This window comes from Branchiostoma belcheri, unplaced genomic scaffold, assembly GCF_001625305.1.
Source record: "Branchiostoma belcheri isolate BF01 breed outbred unplaced genomic scaffold, Haploidv18h27 scaffold60, whole genome shotgun sequence".
Classification (NCBI taxonomy): domain Eukaryota; kingdom Metazoa; phylum Chordata; class Leptocardii; order Amphioxiformes; family Branchiostomatidae; genus Branchiostoma; species Branchiostoma belcheri.
The window spans coordinates 143,583-164,618 of record NW_017804243.1 but is presented as its reverse complement, the minus strand read 5'-3'; the positions used below and the strand labels follow the sequence as shown (position 1 = coordinate 164,618).

The following is a 21,036-nucleotide window of genomic DNA, read 5'->3' as shown; positions in this document are numbered from 1 at the left end:
TTATTCACTATAAACTCCAGGTGTTCATATCGTAGTCTCCACCGGTCGGCACAACGAGACGAACCTGAGAAAAATGCCACCAGACCGACATGGAGTCTAAACCCGCTCCTCTCGCCGTCTGCTTGGCTGTGGTTTCCGTGTTCATCGCCCAACATGGACGGGTTACAGGACAACTCTCCCCACCTGTGTGTCAGACCTGGAACTCAACAACTGTCGTGTGTCAAGGTTATCCGTTTTGGCAGCATCTAACCAGATCTCATCTAACTGAAGTACCTCCCGGCATCCCCGAGTCTGTCATCACGGTGGATCTCAGTAAGAACAACATAACTATACTGTATAACGGCTCGTTTAGTGGGTTAAGAAACCTGAGATCCTTAGACCTGACTTATAACTATCGAGGTCGGTACGTTCGCTGGGTTGGAGAAGTTGGAACGTCTTGATATGCGTTCGTGGCCTTTCATCGAGACACAAACGCCCCTTAAGCTTCTTCAAAATGGACTTTTCCAAGATCTGCGAAACCTGAACTATCTGACCGTGGACACCGATAGAGTCGCCAGTGAGGGAGTGTTCACGGGGTTATCTAAACTCAAGTATTTACGACTCGGCCTGAAAAATATCAACAGTTTACCCGATCACATATTTGATTCTTTGACTTCAATGGAAAGTCTAGAGATATGGGAACTCGGCCATCACATAAAAGAGGACCTAAATACCACCATGAGAAGAGTCCACAGCGGAAGTGGGTTCTTACAACGACGCCTGCTGTGGGCACCGCTGCACAACCTTAAAGAATTGAGTCTGTGGGATCTAACAAGAGCCAGGGACTCGTACTTTGGACCTGTATTTAGAAACATGTCTAAGTTGGAGAGTATAAATTGTAACATAGATCCACTTATTCCCCTCAATACTGAAATGCTCAGGCCGCTGTTACCAACTCTGAAACATATATATGTACACACTGCTGGTGCTCCGATAGCTCCCGGCCTGTTGAAGTCACTCACACATCTGCAGACGCTGGACACCTCCTTTTCTCCTTTTCCCGCCATTATGGACGTTCTGCCTGAACTCCGACACACGCAGATTCAGGAGTTGTCATTATCCCTGAGGGGAATTGATATAATAACATCTGATACTCTAGCGGGCTTAAAAGGTCTAAAACATTTGAAAACATTAATTCTTTGCATTGACAAAATTAGACCCATACAAGCTAACGCCTTTGAGGGTTTGTCACATTTACAAAGGCTGGATGTGACGCAGGGTTTCAAGGCGTTAACTTTACACGACAAGGCATTCAGCGGACTGTCCTCACTCACTCATCTTAACTTGACATATAACAGTATTCATAGTTTACCACAAGACGTGTTTGAAGGACTGCCCTCGCTCACTCATCTTGATTTGAGCCATGACAACTTGCAAACCTCCCAAGCTCAGCTTCCAGAGACCTTGGACTATCTTGATCTCAGTAACAATAAGCTACATAACAGACAAACAGGTCAACCACCATGTGGCATGCCTTTCTCAGTTAACCTCCGTGGTTTAAAAAGCGTGAATCATCTGAATTTGGGTCATAATGAAATTGTAAATGTTAACGTCGATTGTCTACCTAGGAATATTACTGTGCTTGATTTGCAGCACAACAACATAAGATACGTGTATAAACCATTCTGCTTTGCGAGTTTACGGTATCTCGACCTTTCTAACAATGAAATCTCAAAGCCTGCTAGTTACTATACGTCACCATGTGAGCAATCGGTCTTAGAAACACTTAGGTTGGATAACAACGCGATAATAGATATATCACTATGGCCCCGGTATCACAAAATTTTGAAAACGTTCACTCTTTCTCACAACCAAATCCAGCGCATTAGAACAGGACAATTGACATGGTTGAACCAGCTGGAGCATTTGGACCTCAGTCATAACGAGATCAACACCGTCATGACATCCGCCTTCCGTGGACTATCTCGGCTACAATTCCTGGATCTCAGTAACAACAAGATAAAGTATATAACACAGATGACATTTGAAGGTTTAGATAACCTCACACATCTAAACCTGGCAGCCAACAGGATAGCAGTGATTGGGGACGCCTTTCAGCGTCTGTACGGGTTGAGGCACCTGAATCTGAGCAGCAACAGGTTGACTGTGTTAAATCAAACAACACTGGGTCCTGTTGTCTACCGGTTAGAGACTATCGACATTGCAGACAACCCGTTTCTGTGTGACTGTAAGTTAATGTGGTTTGTTGAGTGGGCCCTGGATAAATACGACAGGGTAGCGAACTTCCACAACTCCTATCCCGACTTCGGTCGAGGGTACACGTGTTCCCGTCCGCCTGAACAGCGTGGAAGACGTTTGTTAGACGGGCTGACGCAGAAACAACACTCTAACGACAGACAGGATCCATCAGAACGAAAGTTTTTCGACACAGTCTGTAGTCATGGATTCCGGCCCAACCGCCTCCTGGCTTGTGTGCTCGCCTCTTCGGGCATCTTCGTCGCCATGACGACCATTTTCCTGGTCGACTACCACGTCGGCCGTGTTCAGTACTACCTGTGGATGTTGGACAAGTGGAGGAGACCGAAGATTGGAGAAGTAAAGAACCAAGGGCCGCCCAGATACACGCACGATGCTTTTCTTGCCTACAACAACCGGGACGTCGGCTGGGTTATACATCAAGCGATAGAGAATCTGGAACCTGACTACAGCCTGGTCTTACACGAAAGGGACTTTGCAGTGGGCGCTCCCATTGTGGAAAACATCGCGGATGCCGTGGAAAACAGCCGGAGAACCGTCTGCCTCATCACCAGGAACTTCCTGAAGAGTAAGTGGTGCGAGTACGAGTTCCAGCTGGCCCAGTACCACATGTTTGAGGAGGGGGGAGGGAGGCGTCTCATCCTGGTGTTTCTGGAGAGGATTCCTAACGAAATGCTGAAACAGTTCCGCCATCTGAACGCCGTAGTAAAGAGGGACACGTACCTGATGTGGCCACACGACGTGCGGAAAAGGCCGCTGTTCTGGAGGCGGCTGCGAGACGCTCTGGGCGATCCTCTACCCCGGGACCCAGAGCCTCAGCAGCAGGTACAGGGTCCGGAACGGAACATTCCGGAACAACAAGCTCCGGGGCGGAACATTCCGGAACAGCCAGCTCCGGGACGGAACATTCCGGAACAGCAAGAACAGGCTCCAGTAAGGAACCTTGTGGAAGTGCAGGTCCATGCCCCCGTGCGGAACATTCCGGAACTGCAAGATGAAATTCCATTCCCAGAACCAGACGACCAGTGGTTTGGAGATGGGGATGACGTGCCCCTTCTACCGCTGTAGATCAAGATCAAGTTTACCAGACTGTTATTGGTTTGGGAGTACATTTTGTGGTTAATATCCAAGAAGAGTTTAAATTGACCGCCTGTAACCAATTTGGCCAATATAAATTTCTCTTGCCCCAAAGAATACTTATGCTTGGAGATTAGTTCTTCGATTCCTTTCAAGGAAAAGCGGTTATACTATTACAGAAAATGGTGTCTTTTTTTGTACTATACAGCAATATGTAGTTCTACTTAAACCTTAGAACTGTAACTGTATCAGATAGTAAGTTTTAGACTAGCACTATTATATATTTTAATTTCATATTTCTTATTAACCATTGATTATACCTTTGATGGTAATCAATAGACATGATATACAGATATGTATTTCAATACCTTTGTTAATCTGGCATATGTATGTATAAATATACACTGTACATCACTGTGTAGTTTTAGCGCCAACGAAGGGAAGTTGACTTCGCCATTATTTTTCTTCTTCTTCTGCAATTGTAACGTTAACACGTATATCAATATGTGTAAGTTTTATGGCTAATTTCACTTACCAATCATTTAATATGCACCAATGATGAGTTCATGACGTCGTAACTAATAGAAATGGGATTTCTGATTGGTCAACGTTTTGTGTCTCTCTCACGGTCTCGTACTCTTCTGTGTGTGTGTTTGTGTGTGTGTGCGCGCGCGCGCATGTGTGTGTGTGTGTGTGTGTGTGTGCGTGCGCGCATGCGTGTGTGTGTGCATGCGCGCATATGTGTGTGTGTGCATGCGCGCATATGTGTGTTTGTGCATATGTGTGTGTGTGTGTATGTGCGCGCGCTGTGTGTGTGTGTCTGTGTGTCTGTGCGCATGTGTGTGTGTGCATGTGTCGGTTTGTGTGTGTGTGTGTGTGTGTGTGTGTTTGTGTGTTTTTAATGAAGTAATTAATAAGTGAAAAACGGATGTGACGTAAGGATACCGGAACAAGTATGGCTCCTGCATGACGTCAAATTTCAACATGGCGGCGCCCGTTGATGCTTACGAAAACAAAACAGGTGGGACCTGCAATAGAATAAACAAAACAAAACAAAAATAATTTTATTGTAGATAAGTCAGGATCTGTATTTTGTTCCCTTTTCCGTAATCATTGGTAATGAATAGTACAAAATGTACCAATACCACACAAAACAGTTTTACCAGAATCTGTTGCCGAACCCGGGGCTAACTTTCCTCTGAGATGTCAAAGGTCATCCCACACACAGCGTCGCATTTCCTGTATTTTTCACCGAACATCGGAGTTTTTAGGTCGCCATGGGGAAGAAACAGCACCAAAAAGACAAGCTGTGAGTATTTGACTTAAAACTTGGCTGTTGTTTCATCAAATACCTGTCTTATTTCGGCAAAATATTGGTTTGGAAGAAGAAATATTCTAGCTCTAATTAGGAGAGTGGGGAGGGCATGAATACGATTTGTTATGAAAAAGACTAGTTCTAATACACAAGCACAAGGCACCAAGAGTTAAATACCTAGAGAGAATTTTTTTTACTCTGAACTGAACCAAGCGCAAACGAGCACCAAGAGACCATGTCTGAGCGATATATTAGACGTCAAACAAGGACAACAATAACAAAAAAAAAGTAGAAGTTCGCAGTCAGTCATAATTTATTGTAGGCAGAAATAATCTGTATCTGATCATACTAGTTAGGTACTTGCTAAGACAGAAGAATAAAACTTTTTTGTCTAACAGTTATAAATCGACATTATTTCGACGACCAAATAATTTACGCAAATGATGATCCACAGTCTGGGAAACTATGACAATTTTCAGCTTTTTATGGGTTCACCACACCACGAAGTGGTGGTGAACCCATATTGCTTTTTCTGATGTTTCTTCTCCTCCTTCTCCTCCTCCTTCTCCTCCTCCTGCCATATCTTTAAATGGATTCAGCTTCTTCATTTTAGGGCCTAAGGTCCTGAAATTTGGTATGGAGGTACAGTGGGCAAATACCCCTAGGCGTTTTTTAAATTTTTGTGATACAGGCTTTTAGAATGGTTTTATTTGAGTTTTTTGGCTGTGTTATAGCAAATGTATTACTGTGTTAGTGTGCCCTGTTTACCACGTCTGGGCATGAGTCATCACAATGGAATGCAGGGCATCAACCAATAGGCATGCAGCTTTCCTCTATACTTCTTGCTGATTGGCTGTTGGGATTTAACTTGATTAACACCCGCACAGAGCATTTCCACCTGCACAGAGCATTTCTTGCTGATTGGCTGTTGGGATTTAACTTGATTAACACCTGCACAGAGCATTTCCATACTGACAGTATGTCTTTATTCAAGTGTTTTGGTAGGTATTTCAAGCTTTTCTGCTCCAGCATTGGAATGCGGGGCATGAACGTTTTTTATTTTATTTTGAAAATCAACAGTTTGCATTATGCAATTAAAAATCCTAACCAATAAAGTAGGGAATAGCTATCCAACTGTTGTTTTAGTTGTATGTTACTTCATATTATACAAATGTAGTTATATCAATGTAAATCATTGTTTTCCCTTGTGTTTCTCATTCTTTCCCTGCCATGTGGTAAAATGTGGTGAACCCATCACTGTATTTGCTCCAAAGCAAATATTGGCCTTTCTAGTTTTGTATCTTTTATCCCATGTACTCAGGTACCTGACTTGTTCAGAGTGGACCCAGTTTTTCGGAGGCAAAAAGTCAGGTAAAGTTTTCCAGTTTTTTCTGTAGTTGAATAATAATAAGGCGGCACAACGCAGTTTTAGCCCTATATGGGGATTTCTATAGTTAAGGTCCCCAAAGTGACTCACTTCGACTCACTGAAAATCATAGTAGGGTGCACAAGCAAGGTTCAGAATTTTAATGTTTGACTTTAGGGTATAGCGTACAAAATATGTGAAAATGAGCTTAAATTTGCCGGTTAGTTCTCTTCTCATGCCCTCTTTTATTAGCGCCACTGCGGAGGTCATGGAACTGCAGCCGACGCACAGTACTAGGCGGGACAAGTATCCAAGCGCAAATCTACGCCGACTGAACACGCACCATAATTCAACTTTTACAGTCTCAAAACCGACGTATTCCTCTAACATTTACCACAGGTCCCATCTCGATGCCATGCACATCTCTCTGCACCCTTCTCTAGTATTGTGCAGCACTACTTTGTGCCCGGACAGTCTGTGCATATTTGACGGTGTGTTTTTGTTTTTAGATGGTCCAGAGAGGGGGCCCTTCCGACGACTGCCTTTCTACTGCTGCAGGTAAACAAACAAACACACAAACAAACGAACAAACAGTTGTTAATCGTTCAGTCAAATTTACAACCTACAGTGGAAAGTGTTGCAGTGTAAGTATTGTAAATATTTGGGGTGTAACATTAACGTTAATGTTATTAAATCTTAAGCTTTAAAGCATCACTACTACGCTCAAAACTGCCCAAGTAGTAGACCACCCAGATGACGGACAACACATGGTCAGGTGGTCACTATAGACACTGGATTAAATAATTATAAGAAATAAAACCATAATACAAAAGTAAGTTTGCAACTATCCAGGTCATCAGAAGTGTGTTACTATTATTAAAGCAGCTCTGTTGACATGACTAACATAACTTTTTCATACCCAGTCTGTCCCTGCAGCCATTTGAGCACCCACTCTGCACGGAGAAAGGAGACATCTTTGATTTGATGTGAGTAAAAAACTTCTGATTCTCTCAGTCCTTCTGAAGCAAAACAAGAAGCCATAGGCGACAATTCTCCGTGAAGTATTATATATTGCAACAAAAAGAAGTAGCCATTGGCGACAATTCTCTGTGAAGTGTGATAAATCGAACAAAGAAAAATTGTTTAAACGCGCGTCGGCTCAGTCATCTTAAGACGCAACAACCAATCAGAGATGCGAGATGCCTACACGTGACGCGGGAAGGGCGCGCGATGCCCGAAATATTTTTGCGTCAATATTCAGCGCCGTGATTCAAGAGATTAATACCCGGAAACAATTTTTTTCTTGTTTTGAACGCATTAACATGCATTTACGCTAATCTAGTATGATTCAGGGTTACTTTTTTTTTAACCTGCCAGGGCCAGATTATCTAAAGATGTGTGTATTGTGTGTACAATCTATAGAAAGAGAAATGTACATCAGGTCCGATCATCCGATTTTCACGTTTCTGTTTTTTGGACTCGGTTCATGAACGTATTTTGGTTTGGCTCCTGGAATGTGCGAAAAAAAATGACTCCCGGGACTGTCTACAGGGAACACTCGCACATTCGCGGTGTATCAGGACAGCGCGACTGGTCGTCATTAGCGCAGTAACAGTTGCATAAACGGACGAAACCATTTCAAAGAAATGGGGATGTTTCGAAAATAAGCATTTACTCCAATATCAAAACAGCTACGGTAAAAATAAAAAGACGTGCATCATCCCGGACATAATGCAACACCACATGCGAAATTACACAGAAATGCGACGTACGGAAGAATGCGTTTTGGCTGCGAACATCTTCCAAAAACTTGGCATCTCTTAACCATGGGCAAAAAAATCTGGAACCACTTATAAAAACCACCCCGTATCTGCATGAACTTTTTTGAACCCCACTGCTATTCCAAACAACGCGTTTTTCTGGACCATTCCAATTCGCCTCGTAATTGTAGGGGTGCGTCTGCGATATTACATTGACCGCGAAAGCAGCAACGGCAAAAATACACATTCGTGCATCAACACGGGCATGCCCGCAGAAGGCGTATAAAATTGCGTGCCGATTACACAAAGAGAACCCAGTGTTTTGACTGCGAACATGAAAAATCAGCCGATTACAACACTCCGTCCGGAGGTCCTGACCTCCTTCACGGAGTAAAAAGGAATTTGTTGCTAAAGTTGCTGCATGACACAAAGTTTGTATTGTTTATGGGGTTATGCAGCATTGAGAGAGTTACTAGTAAATGATCTTTGTTGAAGAACCAGCAATCCTTGTTTCACCTGCTACAGAATATTTTAAAATGTTCTTATCCATGACTCATAAAGATGTGTACAACTTAGATACTAGTAAGTGAAGTTTTTCTCAATATAATTGTCAAAAGTGTTGAAGTATAGTGTAGTTAGAAAGTTGAATTCCATCAGTTCACTTGACATTGCGTGACTATCGTTTCTATCTAGCTTGTTTATTTGTTTGTTTATTTGTTTGTTTGTTTATTTGTTACAGGAACATTGTCCCATGGCTGAAGAAATATGGAACAAATCCCATCACAGGAGAGGTGAGGAAACAAGTACATCAATCAATCAATCAATCATCAATCAAACAATCTATCAATCAATCAATAATCAATAGATAGATCAAACAATCAATCAATAGTTTATCAATCATCTAGTCAATCTGTAATTAGATTGATCAATGTTCTGTTATGGTATTTATGGCATTTTCTGTGGCTACTGGAATCATAATAATCATATTATTTACCAAGTGGCTTTTGAAATTCAGAAAATGGACTCTCATTGTATACTAATAGAGTTATGAAATATCCAAGTTGGAGTGAACATGATTTTATTACTTTGCTTACATAGAAATGTGTGGAGATTCCTTAGATTTTCTCAATTTTCTCTCAAGAACACTGGCATGGCTTTTTAATAAATGTCTTGTAACTGTCTTGACCTTGTAACTCTGGTGACCTTGATAGAAAATGGAGGCCAAGGCGCTGACAAAGTTGACCTTCCACAAGAACTCTGAAGGTCAGTCCATAAGTCTAAGACATTGTGTCGAGATGTCTTCAGTGTTGTATGCATCAACCAAAGGATTCTACTGTGTAACTATTATTGTTATGTTTACTGAAGAAAAACATATTGTTTTTACTCCATTTCTTCCTCTTCTTATTCTTCAAACAGTGACCTCTGACCTGACCAATGACATGATTTGTTGACGTCTGTCACCATGGTGACTGGTGTTGGGTTACATAATGTTGCAATTTCATGTCTGCTCTGCTCCTGTCACCATATACTAGTAGTACATGTGTGTGAATGTGTTTGAGTAAGAATTAACAGGGCAGACCATGTCCGAAGGTAAACATGCTTCGCAAATGTTACTTCTCTAGTTTCAACTTGTACTTATTATGATACAAGAGCCAGGGGACTATCCCCAGTAGAACTTGCAAGGGTCTCTCCAGAAATTGTTAGGGGAGAGGGGCTCCCTAATCGGTTGATGTCGCAAAAGAAAGCTGCGAATCTTCATAAAAATACTAAGAGAAAATTTGCACATTTTGGGAGGGGTGCTAGGATTTTGGGGAGGGGGGAGCACCCTTGCTCCATTGCATGGGGAGAGCCCGGAACCTGTTAATACTGTACATAGTGTCTGTTGTCTCCGTCACAGCCAGTGGAAAAGAGCCTCACTGTTCATGGAGTTTATTTGATTTTGAGCTAAACTTAGTTTTACTTTATCTACAGGGAAATATCACTGCCCATTTTGTTAGCATTATGTTGACACAAATCATCTAGACTATCTGTAATTTTTGTAAAATGTCCTTCTTCCAGACAAGTACCACTGTCCCGTCACCTTCAAAGTCTTCAACGAAAACGCTCACATCGTCGCCATCAAGAAGACTGGACATGTCTACAGTTATGAGGTAAGGTGATGTTTTCTGACAAACAAACAATTATGTTTCTTCATAACAATATATATCAGGTAGTTGGCAATAATAATCCATGCCAAATTGTTCTCTGGGTTTTTGGACATTTCCAAGTAAAGAAAAATATAAGTGAGAGGACACTTACTACTCTACATAAGCATACTCGTAGAGCTGTGAAAAAAACTTGCATCTGGTATTCATTCACTTCAATGTGTATACCAAAGTATAGACTTTCCCCTCTGACTCTGTATCATTTTTACGTCTCCCAATGGAATAATTTTTTGTTTTAAATCTTCAGAACTAAATATCAAATAGGTGTGGTCTCAAATACTATTAATCACACATGGAAGAATACACATGCTCTTCAGACTTGCCATTAGGCCACACCGTCTTAATTTTCTGGATGACATCCTCTGAAGACCCACAAACTAGTGCACGCGGGCGAATAAAAAAAAATTCCGGTCAAAAATAAAAATGCTACTAAACCACACGAATGCAAAGCTGGTATTGTGAATTTGCGGCAGTACTTAGCGACGTATATGACAAGCCGGCACATGCTGGCTTTTTGTGGAATTTATGAATTGACACTGTACGTATGTACTGAGTTCTTGAGTCGTGGAGCTTCGGTAGCCTGGGTGCCCGGTTCCGTATTGTCGCTAAGTAGCATGGACTACCCAGGCCTAGAACCAGGCCAGAAACTCGGTGGACGTGATCTTTTTTTTTTTTTGAGAACAGGCGAAAATCCATGCGCGCGCGGATGTCATCCATAAAATTAAGTCGGTGTGGCCTTATGTGATTATACCTAACATATACGGCTTTTTGTGCTATACATGACTCCTGAACTATGACCCTTAAACTCTGACCCTTAAACCCTGACCCTTGAACCTCAGGCAGTTGAAAGGTTAAACATCCGACCCAAGAACTGGAAGGACCTTCTGACGGATGAACCAATCACGCGCAAGGACATCATCACAATCCAGGACCCCACCGACCTGGACAAGTTCAACTTTAACAACTTCCACCACCTCAAGCACAACCTCAAGGTCACGGACGAAGGTCAGAGAGTCGGGTTAATGTTACCTTTATTCTGCTGTGCAGAAGATTAACAACTTTAAAATCCTTGGATAGCCACTTCTCAAAAATTTTTCAATCAGGGGGATACAACTACAAGTCAAGGTTCAAGTATGGCCGTGTGCATTAGACATTTTCAAAGTGTTTTCTAAAATAGTTCAAGACAGTGTTTTTGGTATCATTTTTCCCAGGACTTACCAGTCCTCTGACTATCATCTTTCCATTGTCACAGTAGAGTCAAGAAGATGTAAAACGATGTTGACATGTTACCTTCTCATAGCATCTTCAAGTTTATCTCCCTTCCTTTCTTTTATAAAAAGCTTCATTTGTTCTGTCTTTCTTCCACCCACCTTCAGAGTTAGAGAAGGAAAAGAAGGATCCGTCTTTTCACCTGAAGAACGTGAACTCCATGACTGGAGACGTGTTGGAGGAACTTTACAGGGACTACAAACCTCAGGAACTGGTCAGTACAAATCTCTTAATGAGTTTCAATACTAGTGTGCCTGTCAGTGTCTTTGTGTGTCTTGTCTAACTTTTGTTTCCTTTTGGACTTCCAGAAAATTGTTTTCATGTATTTGCATATCAATCGATCATAGTTTGTGCTTATAAACCTGCATTTCTCCTGCAGTCTCAATTAGTGTCACTGACAAAAGGTAGTGGATGCTACCTGAAATGTGTGACCGTTTTCAAAATCATATCCGCTTGCTTGAGTAACTGTTTTTGGCGTATGTGTATGTGTTTGTTTGTTTAATTGTTTCCAGTTTTCTCATTATACACAATACAGTATTGCCATACCTCCTTTAACTGCTTTGGCACTGTTGTGTACAGTGAAATGGTGGAAATGTTTTTTTTTTATCTTCACAGGTTCCAAAAGAAAAGCAGGAGGAGCACCCAGACAAGATGAGCTCTGTAAGTGTTTCATTCTCTTGCTTCCTGAAAAGATCTCACTGATATACTATCAGATTTTCTTTAGATTTGACTGTACTCATGTTGTCTGTTGTTTTGTATTTTTTTTATGTCATTGCTTCCTCTGTCTAGATTATTCAGTTCTTGAAAAAGCATAAATTTTGGTCATGTGGCATATACATGTAGCCTTTGGTTTGAGAAAGAAGCGGTTTAGGTTTGGGTACAATAGCAGCTTTGAAGAAAAGAAAAACTATGGGCAAATTCTTGATGGAAAGATTTTGTATCCCCTGTTCCAGGCCCACCACACCACAGGCATGGTGGCAGCTGGGTTCACCTCCACAGCTGTCACACCTCGAACTGAACATGTGGCTGGTAGGTTGAGTTCTCTTGTTCTTACATTTAGTTAGAGTCCTCCCACAACTATTAGCATGCTCACATATGGCAGTGCCCATCTCCGTTTCCTAGCCCTTGGGCTACACAATTGTGCAGTCACTACAGCAGTGGTGTGTGTTTCACTCCCAATGAGTCCCACACTCTTTCTCAAATGCTGAGTGCTAAGCAGAGAAAGCAGTAGAGAGAGTTCCTGCATTCAAACTTCTAGGGGTGATCGTCAGTAACGACCTGTCGTGGGGTGCACACGTTGAATACATGTTGTCCAAGGTCCGACCTCGCCTTCACTACTTGCGACTGTCCAAACGAGCGGGGCTTCCAGTAGACGTTCTGTTACAAATTTACAAGACATTTGTCAGACCAGTGCTGGAATACGGATCACCAGTGTGGGGAGGGTTACCTCGCGGGTTGGCTGACGAGCTCGAGAAAGTACAGAAAATCTGCTGCAGAATCATTGGAATTCCTTCCGGTCAACTGCCGACCCTGGAGGAGCGGAGACGTGAGGCATCCGTACGTGAACTCAGGAGGGTGATGGCGGATGACACTCACCCTTGCCAGCAGTTCCTTGAGCCGGGTAGACCGACAACCTACCAACTACGCCGTCAGACTTCCAGCTACAAGATACCACTTAGCCGTACAGAGAGACATAGACAATCATTTATCCCCAGATCACTCAACATCTTGCAGCAGTGAGGGACACTATAGTACTTTTTAAAATCTGAAGGACACTATAGACTTTTATAAAAAATTTTATTGCCTCCTTGTATTTGTATTCTTAAGTTGTTCCACTCAATTATTGTCTATATTTTAATGTGTTATCGATATTTTATACAATACGTCATTATCGGATATTTCTTTTAACACTAAATCTTTTTAACGCTAAAATGTTACAATTGTTATTATTAATATGGAATTACATGTGACTTGCAACACAATTCAGGCTGTTTCAGCCTGCAATGTTGTTTTGATGAATAAAGTTTCAAAGTTTCAAAGTTTCAAAGTACCTATGTACTATTTTTAAAGTCTTTGGTGTGACTCGGCCGGGGATCGAACTCACAACCTACCGAATGCAAGGCGAGCCAATGGCTATGGGTTGAATAATAATGATAGGGTTTTAAAGTCAATGAGAATTTGTCAGTTTCTACGACTCATTCTATACAAGTGATGAAAGATGAAAGATGAAAGAAAGAGATATTTTGAAACTTGATTCTTTAGAGAACTTAGCTAGTTGCTCAATTCATTTTGTATCACATATTTCAAGATACATCACCGGTAAGTTTTGTATTTCTATCCCTTCTGAATGATAGAGTCCATAAGTTTTGTTGTTTTGCTGCTTATTTTCCAGCTAAGATCGACAGTGATGAACTGAAGTACAGGTTTGTGAAGAAGAAGGGATACGTGAGACTCAGAACCAACAAGGGAGACCTCAACATCGAACTGCACTGTGACATGGTGAGGACGTACTATTGGATCTACATGTAGCCAGCTCAAATTCAGTCAAATTCTTTTTCTGTTGAGAGTGGTTGTTAGTGGTCATTTGGATATACACGTCATTTTTGTCTATTTTTCGTCATATGCCACAAAGTTCCTGCAATTGACCAAAATACGGTGGTTGTTAGAGCCCTGACAGGAACACCCTACATTCTAACATCCAGGACCCACTGATGTAGGGTTGGGTTAAACTCCGAACATTGTAAGATCTGCTGCTGATACTTTTAAAACCAGAATACAAATTTTAAAGCAAACCCACTTAGTGCTGTACTTCAACAATTGCATTGTAAAACAGATCCACTCTGAAATTTTCACACACACAGTAACTTTTGGGAACATTACATAGACCTGGTTTACGAAATATTTGTCAGCATATCAATCTAGTCACTACTGTGTTGCATTTTATATGTATCTGTCTGTAATAATTTCATGTCATTCCAGGTCCCCAGAACGTGTGAGAACTTCCTCAGACACTGCCAGAACAAGTACTACAAAGGAACTCAGTTCCACAGGAGCATCAGGAACTTCATGGTCGGTCCCTACCCTCATCTGTTATTCCTTTGAACTTTCCAGATGGTCCCCACATCTCTCTGTCACTCAGTAATGTTTCTTGAACTCCTTGTTTGCCCCTTCTATAAATTAATGGAGGAAATTAATGATTTTCATTACATGTGAGAGAACTGTCTTGAAGATGTTGTAATGCAATCCAAGTCAAGCAGACAAAATTGTTCTAATATCAATAATTATAATAGTAATATTTAGCATCTGGCGTAACATATTAAGGGATGTGTAATTTCAATACAGAATCTAATAGAGGACATTGTAGTGAGATTCTACCAAACTGCTGAACTAATTTGTTTTTTAAGAATCTAACTGAAGTTGGTAGCAATTTCTAATTTGTGATTTTTCTCCCTAGATTCAAGGAGGAGATCCCACAGCCACTGGAAAGGGTATGTACAAACCTTGTCTCCACGTCACTTTACAAATTGTCTTCAAGTCTCCCGTATTGTGTAATTATTTTCTGTAAATCGGATCAAAACTAAAATGCATTTTTATGAAGCAAGTTTAAACTGTAATTTTCAACACTACAAATTTTTGACTGTACAACTACAAGGAGTTTCGAATGAGCAATCCACCGCTTTTGTAACATCACGCTATGCAGAATGACACACACGTGACTTAGTGAGCAGTGGATCATAGGTTGCCAATTTCTTGCATTGGAAATTACAGTTTAAACTTGCTTCATCATGATGTCTACCAAGTTGAACTTAGATGAACTTTGAAGATGGAATGAAGTTTTGATAATGTACTGGGTTGTACCATTTCGCAGGAGGGGAGTCCATCTGGGGCAAACCATTCAAGGACGAGTTCAAACCTAACCTGACCCACTCCGGGAGAGGTGTGCTCAGCATGGCCAACTCTGGACCCAACTCCAACAAGTCCCAGTTGTAAGCTTCAGTTCTTACCTCCTTCTAACTTCTTTGTCAACGTTTCATTCTTCTTTAATATCAAAATGCAAGGATCCCCACATTAATATTACATTGTATATGATAAAAGTAAAGATACACTCAAACCTGTTCAAATGACTGACTACATAAGGACTACCTGACTACTGTGAACACTTGTAACAGTTGTTGTTCCAACATGTAATGACAAGACATGGTGACAGCACTTTCAAGTTTTTTCAACTTATTTTAATGCCGCCACCAACACAGGGGACAATATAGCACTCATTTTCACCTACACGTGAAGTGAGGAAAGTCGTGTAAAGTGTTTTTTCTACAGACACTAGATTGATGGCTTGTCAGGACTCAAACCTGGTGCCTCTTATGTTCTGAGGCGAACACTCCACCATTATGCCACAAAATCCCACTGATGCTGATTTTGTTGTTGTTGTTGTCCAGTTTCATCACATACTGTTCCTGTACCCACCTGTATGTTGTTGTTGTTATTGATTATATAATATGTTATTGTTTTTGTTGTTGTCCAGTTTCATCACATACTGTTCCTGTACCCACCTGTATGTTGTTGTTGTTATTGATTATATAATATGTTATTGTTTTTGTTGTTTTCCAGTTTCATCACGTACCAGTCCTGTAACCACCTGTATGTTTTTGTTGTTGTCCAGTTTCATCACGTACCGGTCCTGTAACCACCTGTTGTTGTTGTTGTTGTCCAGTTTCATCACGTACCGGTCCTGTAACCACCTTTTTGTTGTTGTTGTTGTTATTGATTATGTTCACTTGTTGTCCAGTTTCATCACGTACCGGTCCTGTAACCACCTGGACCGGAAGCACGCGGTGTTCGGGAGGGTGGTGGGCGGACTGGACACTCTCACTGCCATGGAGAAGGTGGAGTGTGATTCTACAGACAAACCACAGGTAAAGGTTATTATTATAATTAAAGTTAAAGTTAAAGTCCTTCCTGCACCAGGTGGTGCATAGGGCAGAGCCCATCTCCGGTGGTGGCATAAATATAAGTTGCAAAAGTTAGAGTTTGCCATCACCAAGTCTTGTCATTAAATGTTGGAATAAATGAATAAAAAGAATTATTTATTGTTTGTTTATTCATTTGCCTGTTTCTCATACAGGCCTGAGCTTGAAATATGTCTTTTTACTTGTTTCATCAATACTTGCCATTGTTTTGACCCCCGTCTGTGATTGGTATGTTCCAGGATGACATCATGATTACAGACACCCTGGTATTTGTGGACCCCTACGAGGAGGCAGAAACTCTGGTGGGAGACCTTTTCGTTGTTTTTTTTATATTCTCACATCAGACTTGTGTCCTATTTGAATGTTGATACATAAAGCACACGGAAATAGAAATAAATTTGTACATAATAAACAGTATATATCATAATGTAAGTGTAAGTCGCTGTCTTTAATTCCATGTCTGCTTTAATGAACCATTCTTCAATTTTTCATTTATTTGTTCTTGTTCTATCATCTGAATCCATCTGTTCTATCATTCATTTTCCTACTCATTCATTCATTCACTCACTTGTTTTGCACTTACATGTAGCTGGAAAAGAAAAAGGCATTGTTCCCTTCATTCTTTCATCCAGTCTCTTCTTTGTTCATTCAGCTCATTAATCCGTTTTTCTGAAGCTGTAAGTTCCAACACAACAAACTGCACTTACCGATATTTCGATTATTCAACTCCAGTCTTTGTCAAGGAATGAAAAATGCACCGCTTCTGTGACGTCACTTTGATATTGGATTGCTCATTCCGTGGCAAAGAATGGAGTTGAACAGTGAAAAATTTGGGTCAGTCCAGTTCACTGTGTTAGGAATTACAGTTCAAACCTGCTTTAAGCCTCACCAATTTGATTTGTTGGTTCTGGGATTTTTTGAAAATATGGTTAACTGGAAAAACCTAATGAAATCAAAGTCTGAGGACCTGGTTAATGCCTTGGTGGACTCAGTTAATACAGGCTTATTCAAGTTTTCTTCCTCAGCCCTCTCATTTTATGATGTCCGCTTGCTATCTTTTGAACTAAAAATGTCCGAGAACCAACAATGAATTGGTGTGGCCTTAGAATGACCTATACCAGCTGTCTTCCGTCTGTTCACTCATTCGTTCCCGTCTTCCGCCCCTCCCAGCTTGCGGAGGAAAGAAGGAAGCAACAGGAAGCTGAGGAGGAGGAGAGAAAGTCTTACCTCAACATCCCCGTCAAACGGAAGAAAGAACCGGAGGGACCAAAAGTCTTCAAGTCAGGCGTGGGGAAGTACATCAACATGGCCAGGTAGGATCATGTTACATCCTCATGTCAGGCCATAACAATGCAATTCCCTGGTTCTTGGATTTTAGAGTTGAAAGTCAAGGTCTTTTAAAAATTCATTTTTGGGAACAGGTGCATTGAATGGTGCACCCAACATGAAATCGCGCACCATATAAGATAAGTAGAATGTCAAAAATAATACTATGTTTCATTTCTAAAGAAAAATGCTACAACAGAAATTTTATTTTTCTGACACTTGTCCAGAATATGCTGTATATACATTTAATATCTTTACACACGTAAACCTAAAAATACTAGTGCACCCAGTATTTCGAGCCCTGTACACTGTACAATGTATATAATGTATTTCTCCTGTCCCCCAGCTAGAGTGACTTCATACAGGAACAGCTTACAGTACTATGGACCTTATCTCTGGAACTCACTACCCCTACATTAACGACAGCAGCTCAGTCTCAGAACTTTTAAACAGTTTTTATCGAATTGTATTTAAGATTAGTTTTATCTATGTGCTATTTTTAGACTTTTGGATGTATTGTAATCTGTTTAACTGTTAGGTGTTTGTCTGTGCTTTTGTACCAGGATTTCCTGAAAAACAGGCCAGAGTGGCCTGAGTGTGATACCTGGTTGAACAAATAAAGTTAAAGTTATAGGTATGTAATGCAAGTTCAATTCTGGATTTCTCCTTGAAACCAGTGTTCCCTAACCCCTGACAGTGTATCTATTCATACCATAGCAGTACTACAGTATGTTTGTACATGGCAGTGTTTATGTTTATGTTTACGAAGATAATACCTAACCAGTAACCCTGTGTGTCCCCCCCAGTGCCAGCACCAGTAGTGCCGACCCCGGGACCAGCAGACAGACGGACTCTCCCCAGGCCGCCGTGCCGCCCAAGAAAAAAGTCAAGTCATCGTCCAAACTCACCGACTTCAGTGCCTGGTAGATTTGTACAAGTCTAAGAGATTTAAACTCTAGTTCAAAATCTGTATCTGTATTTGTATAGCCGGTATAACAGCCTTTCGGCGTAACACACACACCAGAAATCGTCATCCAAGTCTTAACCCTTGTCCTTAACACAATATTTTCAAATAATTTGAAGTCTTAATCAGGTCATAGACTCTTGCCTTTTTTTGCCCTGCGGTGGCGTAGCTACAAATGTACTTCCGCATTCGTTGCGTTTCACTGTGGTGTGATGCGTTGCACAAGATGGTACATAATATATACAGGGCGCTATATGGGTGGTACTGTATGTGCAAGCCATATACATTGTATGTATATATGGGCTCTGCAAGACAAGGGTTAAATTACTAATAAGGGTATGACGTCATTAAAAACAGTACCCTTAACCTTCTACCTGCTGCCTAACCCCATAACAAAACCAAAACAGATTTGTTACCAGTTCGCTGCCTTAGCAGGCTGAGGGTTAATTGGATGTGGAAGTGTTGAACTTTGAAAATCTGAATTGACTGTGACCTATGATAACTGTTCTGGTCAAATTTGGACAAGAGAGTTTTTTCAACACACATCATGGAATAGAATGACTGTTATAAATCATGGAATGGATTTAATTTAGAATCTTGTATGATATTAGTTCACCCAGATACATTTTCATTTTATGTACATGTATATCATTTTAAAGGCACTATTAGGTGGGTTTTCTTCCATAGTTCACCATTTAAGATTGTAATATTTCCAATAAAAACTGCATAAAAATGTTTATTTTTGTAGCATTCTTGAGAAAGCATCTGCCTGTCCAGTTTCAAACTTCCAAATGGTTTGAAATCCTCTTGCCCTTACTGGAAGCATGTATTTTAAAATTCACAAGTCTAATCAGTAGGCAGCTGCTCAAAATCCTGAAATCCTCAAAAGTACTTGCTTGGTATACTTAATATCCTCTTCATCCCTTGTGAGACTTACATGTAAGGCCAAGAGGACTTTTTCCTTCCATTGAGGCTGTCCTTGGCCACTGTCTTTGCTGATTGTCAGGATAACAATCAGACACAGATGATTTAAGATGATACAGCCACGTCCAGAGAATGGACAGGGACAAATGGCCAAAGAGGGTCCTCACACTGGATGTGGAGGGTCCAAACCCCCATGGCCGCCCTGGGAGGAAATGGTTTGACAACATACGGGAGGACCTCCACCACCTGAACTTAGATAAAATCAACCCACAGGACAGAGACAAGTGGCGTGCTGCCATCAAGCCCCAGTTGTATTGTGCAAGCACGTCTAACCCTCGGAAGATGGGGAACAACAGACGATAAACCGGACAGTGAGTGTGAGTGAGTGAACAGAGTGTAACAGCCCCCATAGAGAAACCTCCCTTCATGCCTGAGGTGAGTTCTTATACTTACTTAATTATCCTCTTCATCCCTAGTGACTAGCAAGACATAGGGCCAGGACTTTTTCCTTCCATCTGGGTCTGTCCTTGGTTGGCCAACTTCTTTACTTGGATACCTGAACTTGTGATCACAGCTAAATCTACAGAACTATAATTGAAGCAACAGTACCAGTATCCTCAATAGAGACAGGGGGCGCCACAGACTTTCTGCAACCTATGATCCACTGCTCACGGAGTCACGTGTGTTATCTGCGTGACGTCACGGAAGAAGTGGATTGCTCATTCCTTGACAAAGACTGGAGTTGTACAGTGGAAAATTTGGGTGAGTCCATTTTCTTGTGTTGGACATGACAGTTTAAACTTCCTGCATAACTACCAGTAACAGTAAACTGGACACAAGCCACGAAGTCCATGAAATGTGCTATATTATGATATCTCAACAGAGATGATTTCTATAAAAGCATGAAATGTTCATGTATAACATATAAAACAAACAGGATTTCTTATAAGCATATTTGAAACATGTTACACAATACATTAAAAGATCTAAATATCTTACGCACAAAACTTCAAAATCAGCCACTGAAATCCTACACTTTGGAGCTGCAACAAGTATACATTTTCATGTAAAAAAAACGTTTTAAGCTGCCTTTTTAAGTAACTTTCTTTTCACTGTATTTCAACACTCTGAAAGCTGTCTCAGTCATTGCATGCTGCAAGATTTTTAGAGTAACAGTTGAACAAGTGCTGAATTTTAGAAATTCATCAACTTGAAATCTTTACGAAACCAACTGAGTTTCTAGCGTTTTTCCCTCAGTTCCATGCAATTGTAACATTCATACGCATGAACTTGATTTAACGTGCCGTGAAAGTGGACACTAGTGGAAGGCTGTCTTTTTACAACCAGTGTGACATGTATAAGAAGGTTCTTTATTCAACCACCAATGAGTTTTTTAGATCCAACATTTCAGTAACCATCTGTCATCTTCTTCAGGGCAACAGTGACTGGTTCTGATTTGTACTGCAGCTATAGGCGCCGTGTAACACTGCAATAGCAACACCTAGCTGCATAGTTAAGTACTGCAGCAGCAACACCTAGCTATACTTTCCAAGCACAGGTTTGGGTTTTGGGAGTATTTTTAGCGTGTTTTTAGGCTTTTTT

At 41.0% G+C, this 21,036-nt stretch overlaps 2 protein-coding genes across 2 annotated transcripts; both read left to right on the top strand.

Annotated features, from left to right (window-relative positions):
• The first annotated feature begins 72 nt into the window (after window positions 1–72).
• On the top strand, window positions 73–3,500 carry LOC109482736 (toll-like receptor 2). The gene is given in 2 exon segments (XM_019785563.1): window positions 73–391; window positions 393–3,500. Coding segments are annotated over 2 exon segments (3,234 nt in total). The 5' UTR covers window positions 73–89; the 3' UTR covers window positions 3,325–3,500.
• Window positions 3,501–4,528: 1,028 nt separating this feature from the next.
• Window positions 4,529–18,705, top strand: LOC109482738 (peptidyl-prolyl cis-trans isomerase-like 2). Its single transcript, XM_019785566.1, has 19 exons — window positions 4,529–4,642; window positions 5,970–6,019; window positions 6,524–6,572; window positions 6,938–7,000; window positions 8,514–8,565; window positions 8,986–9,037; window positions 9,833–9,924; window positions 10,818–10,983; window positions 11,355–11,461; window positions 11,863–11,907; window positions 12,201–12,276; window positions 13,640–13,746; window positions 14,227–14,316; window positions 14,702–14,735; window positions 15,116–15,233; window positions 16,040–16,166; window positions 16,460–16,522; window positions 17,391–17,533; window positions 18,353–18,705. The coding sequence occupies exons 1-19, from the start codon at window positions 4,611–4,613 to the stop codon at window positions 18,471–18,473; spliced, it is 1,587 nt and encodes a 528-aa protein (XP_019641125.1). The 5' UTR covers window positions 4,529–4,610; the 3' UTR covers window positions 18,474–18,705.
• The last annotated feature ends 2,331 nt before the right edge of the window (window positions 18,706–21,036 follow it).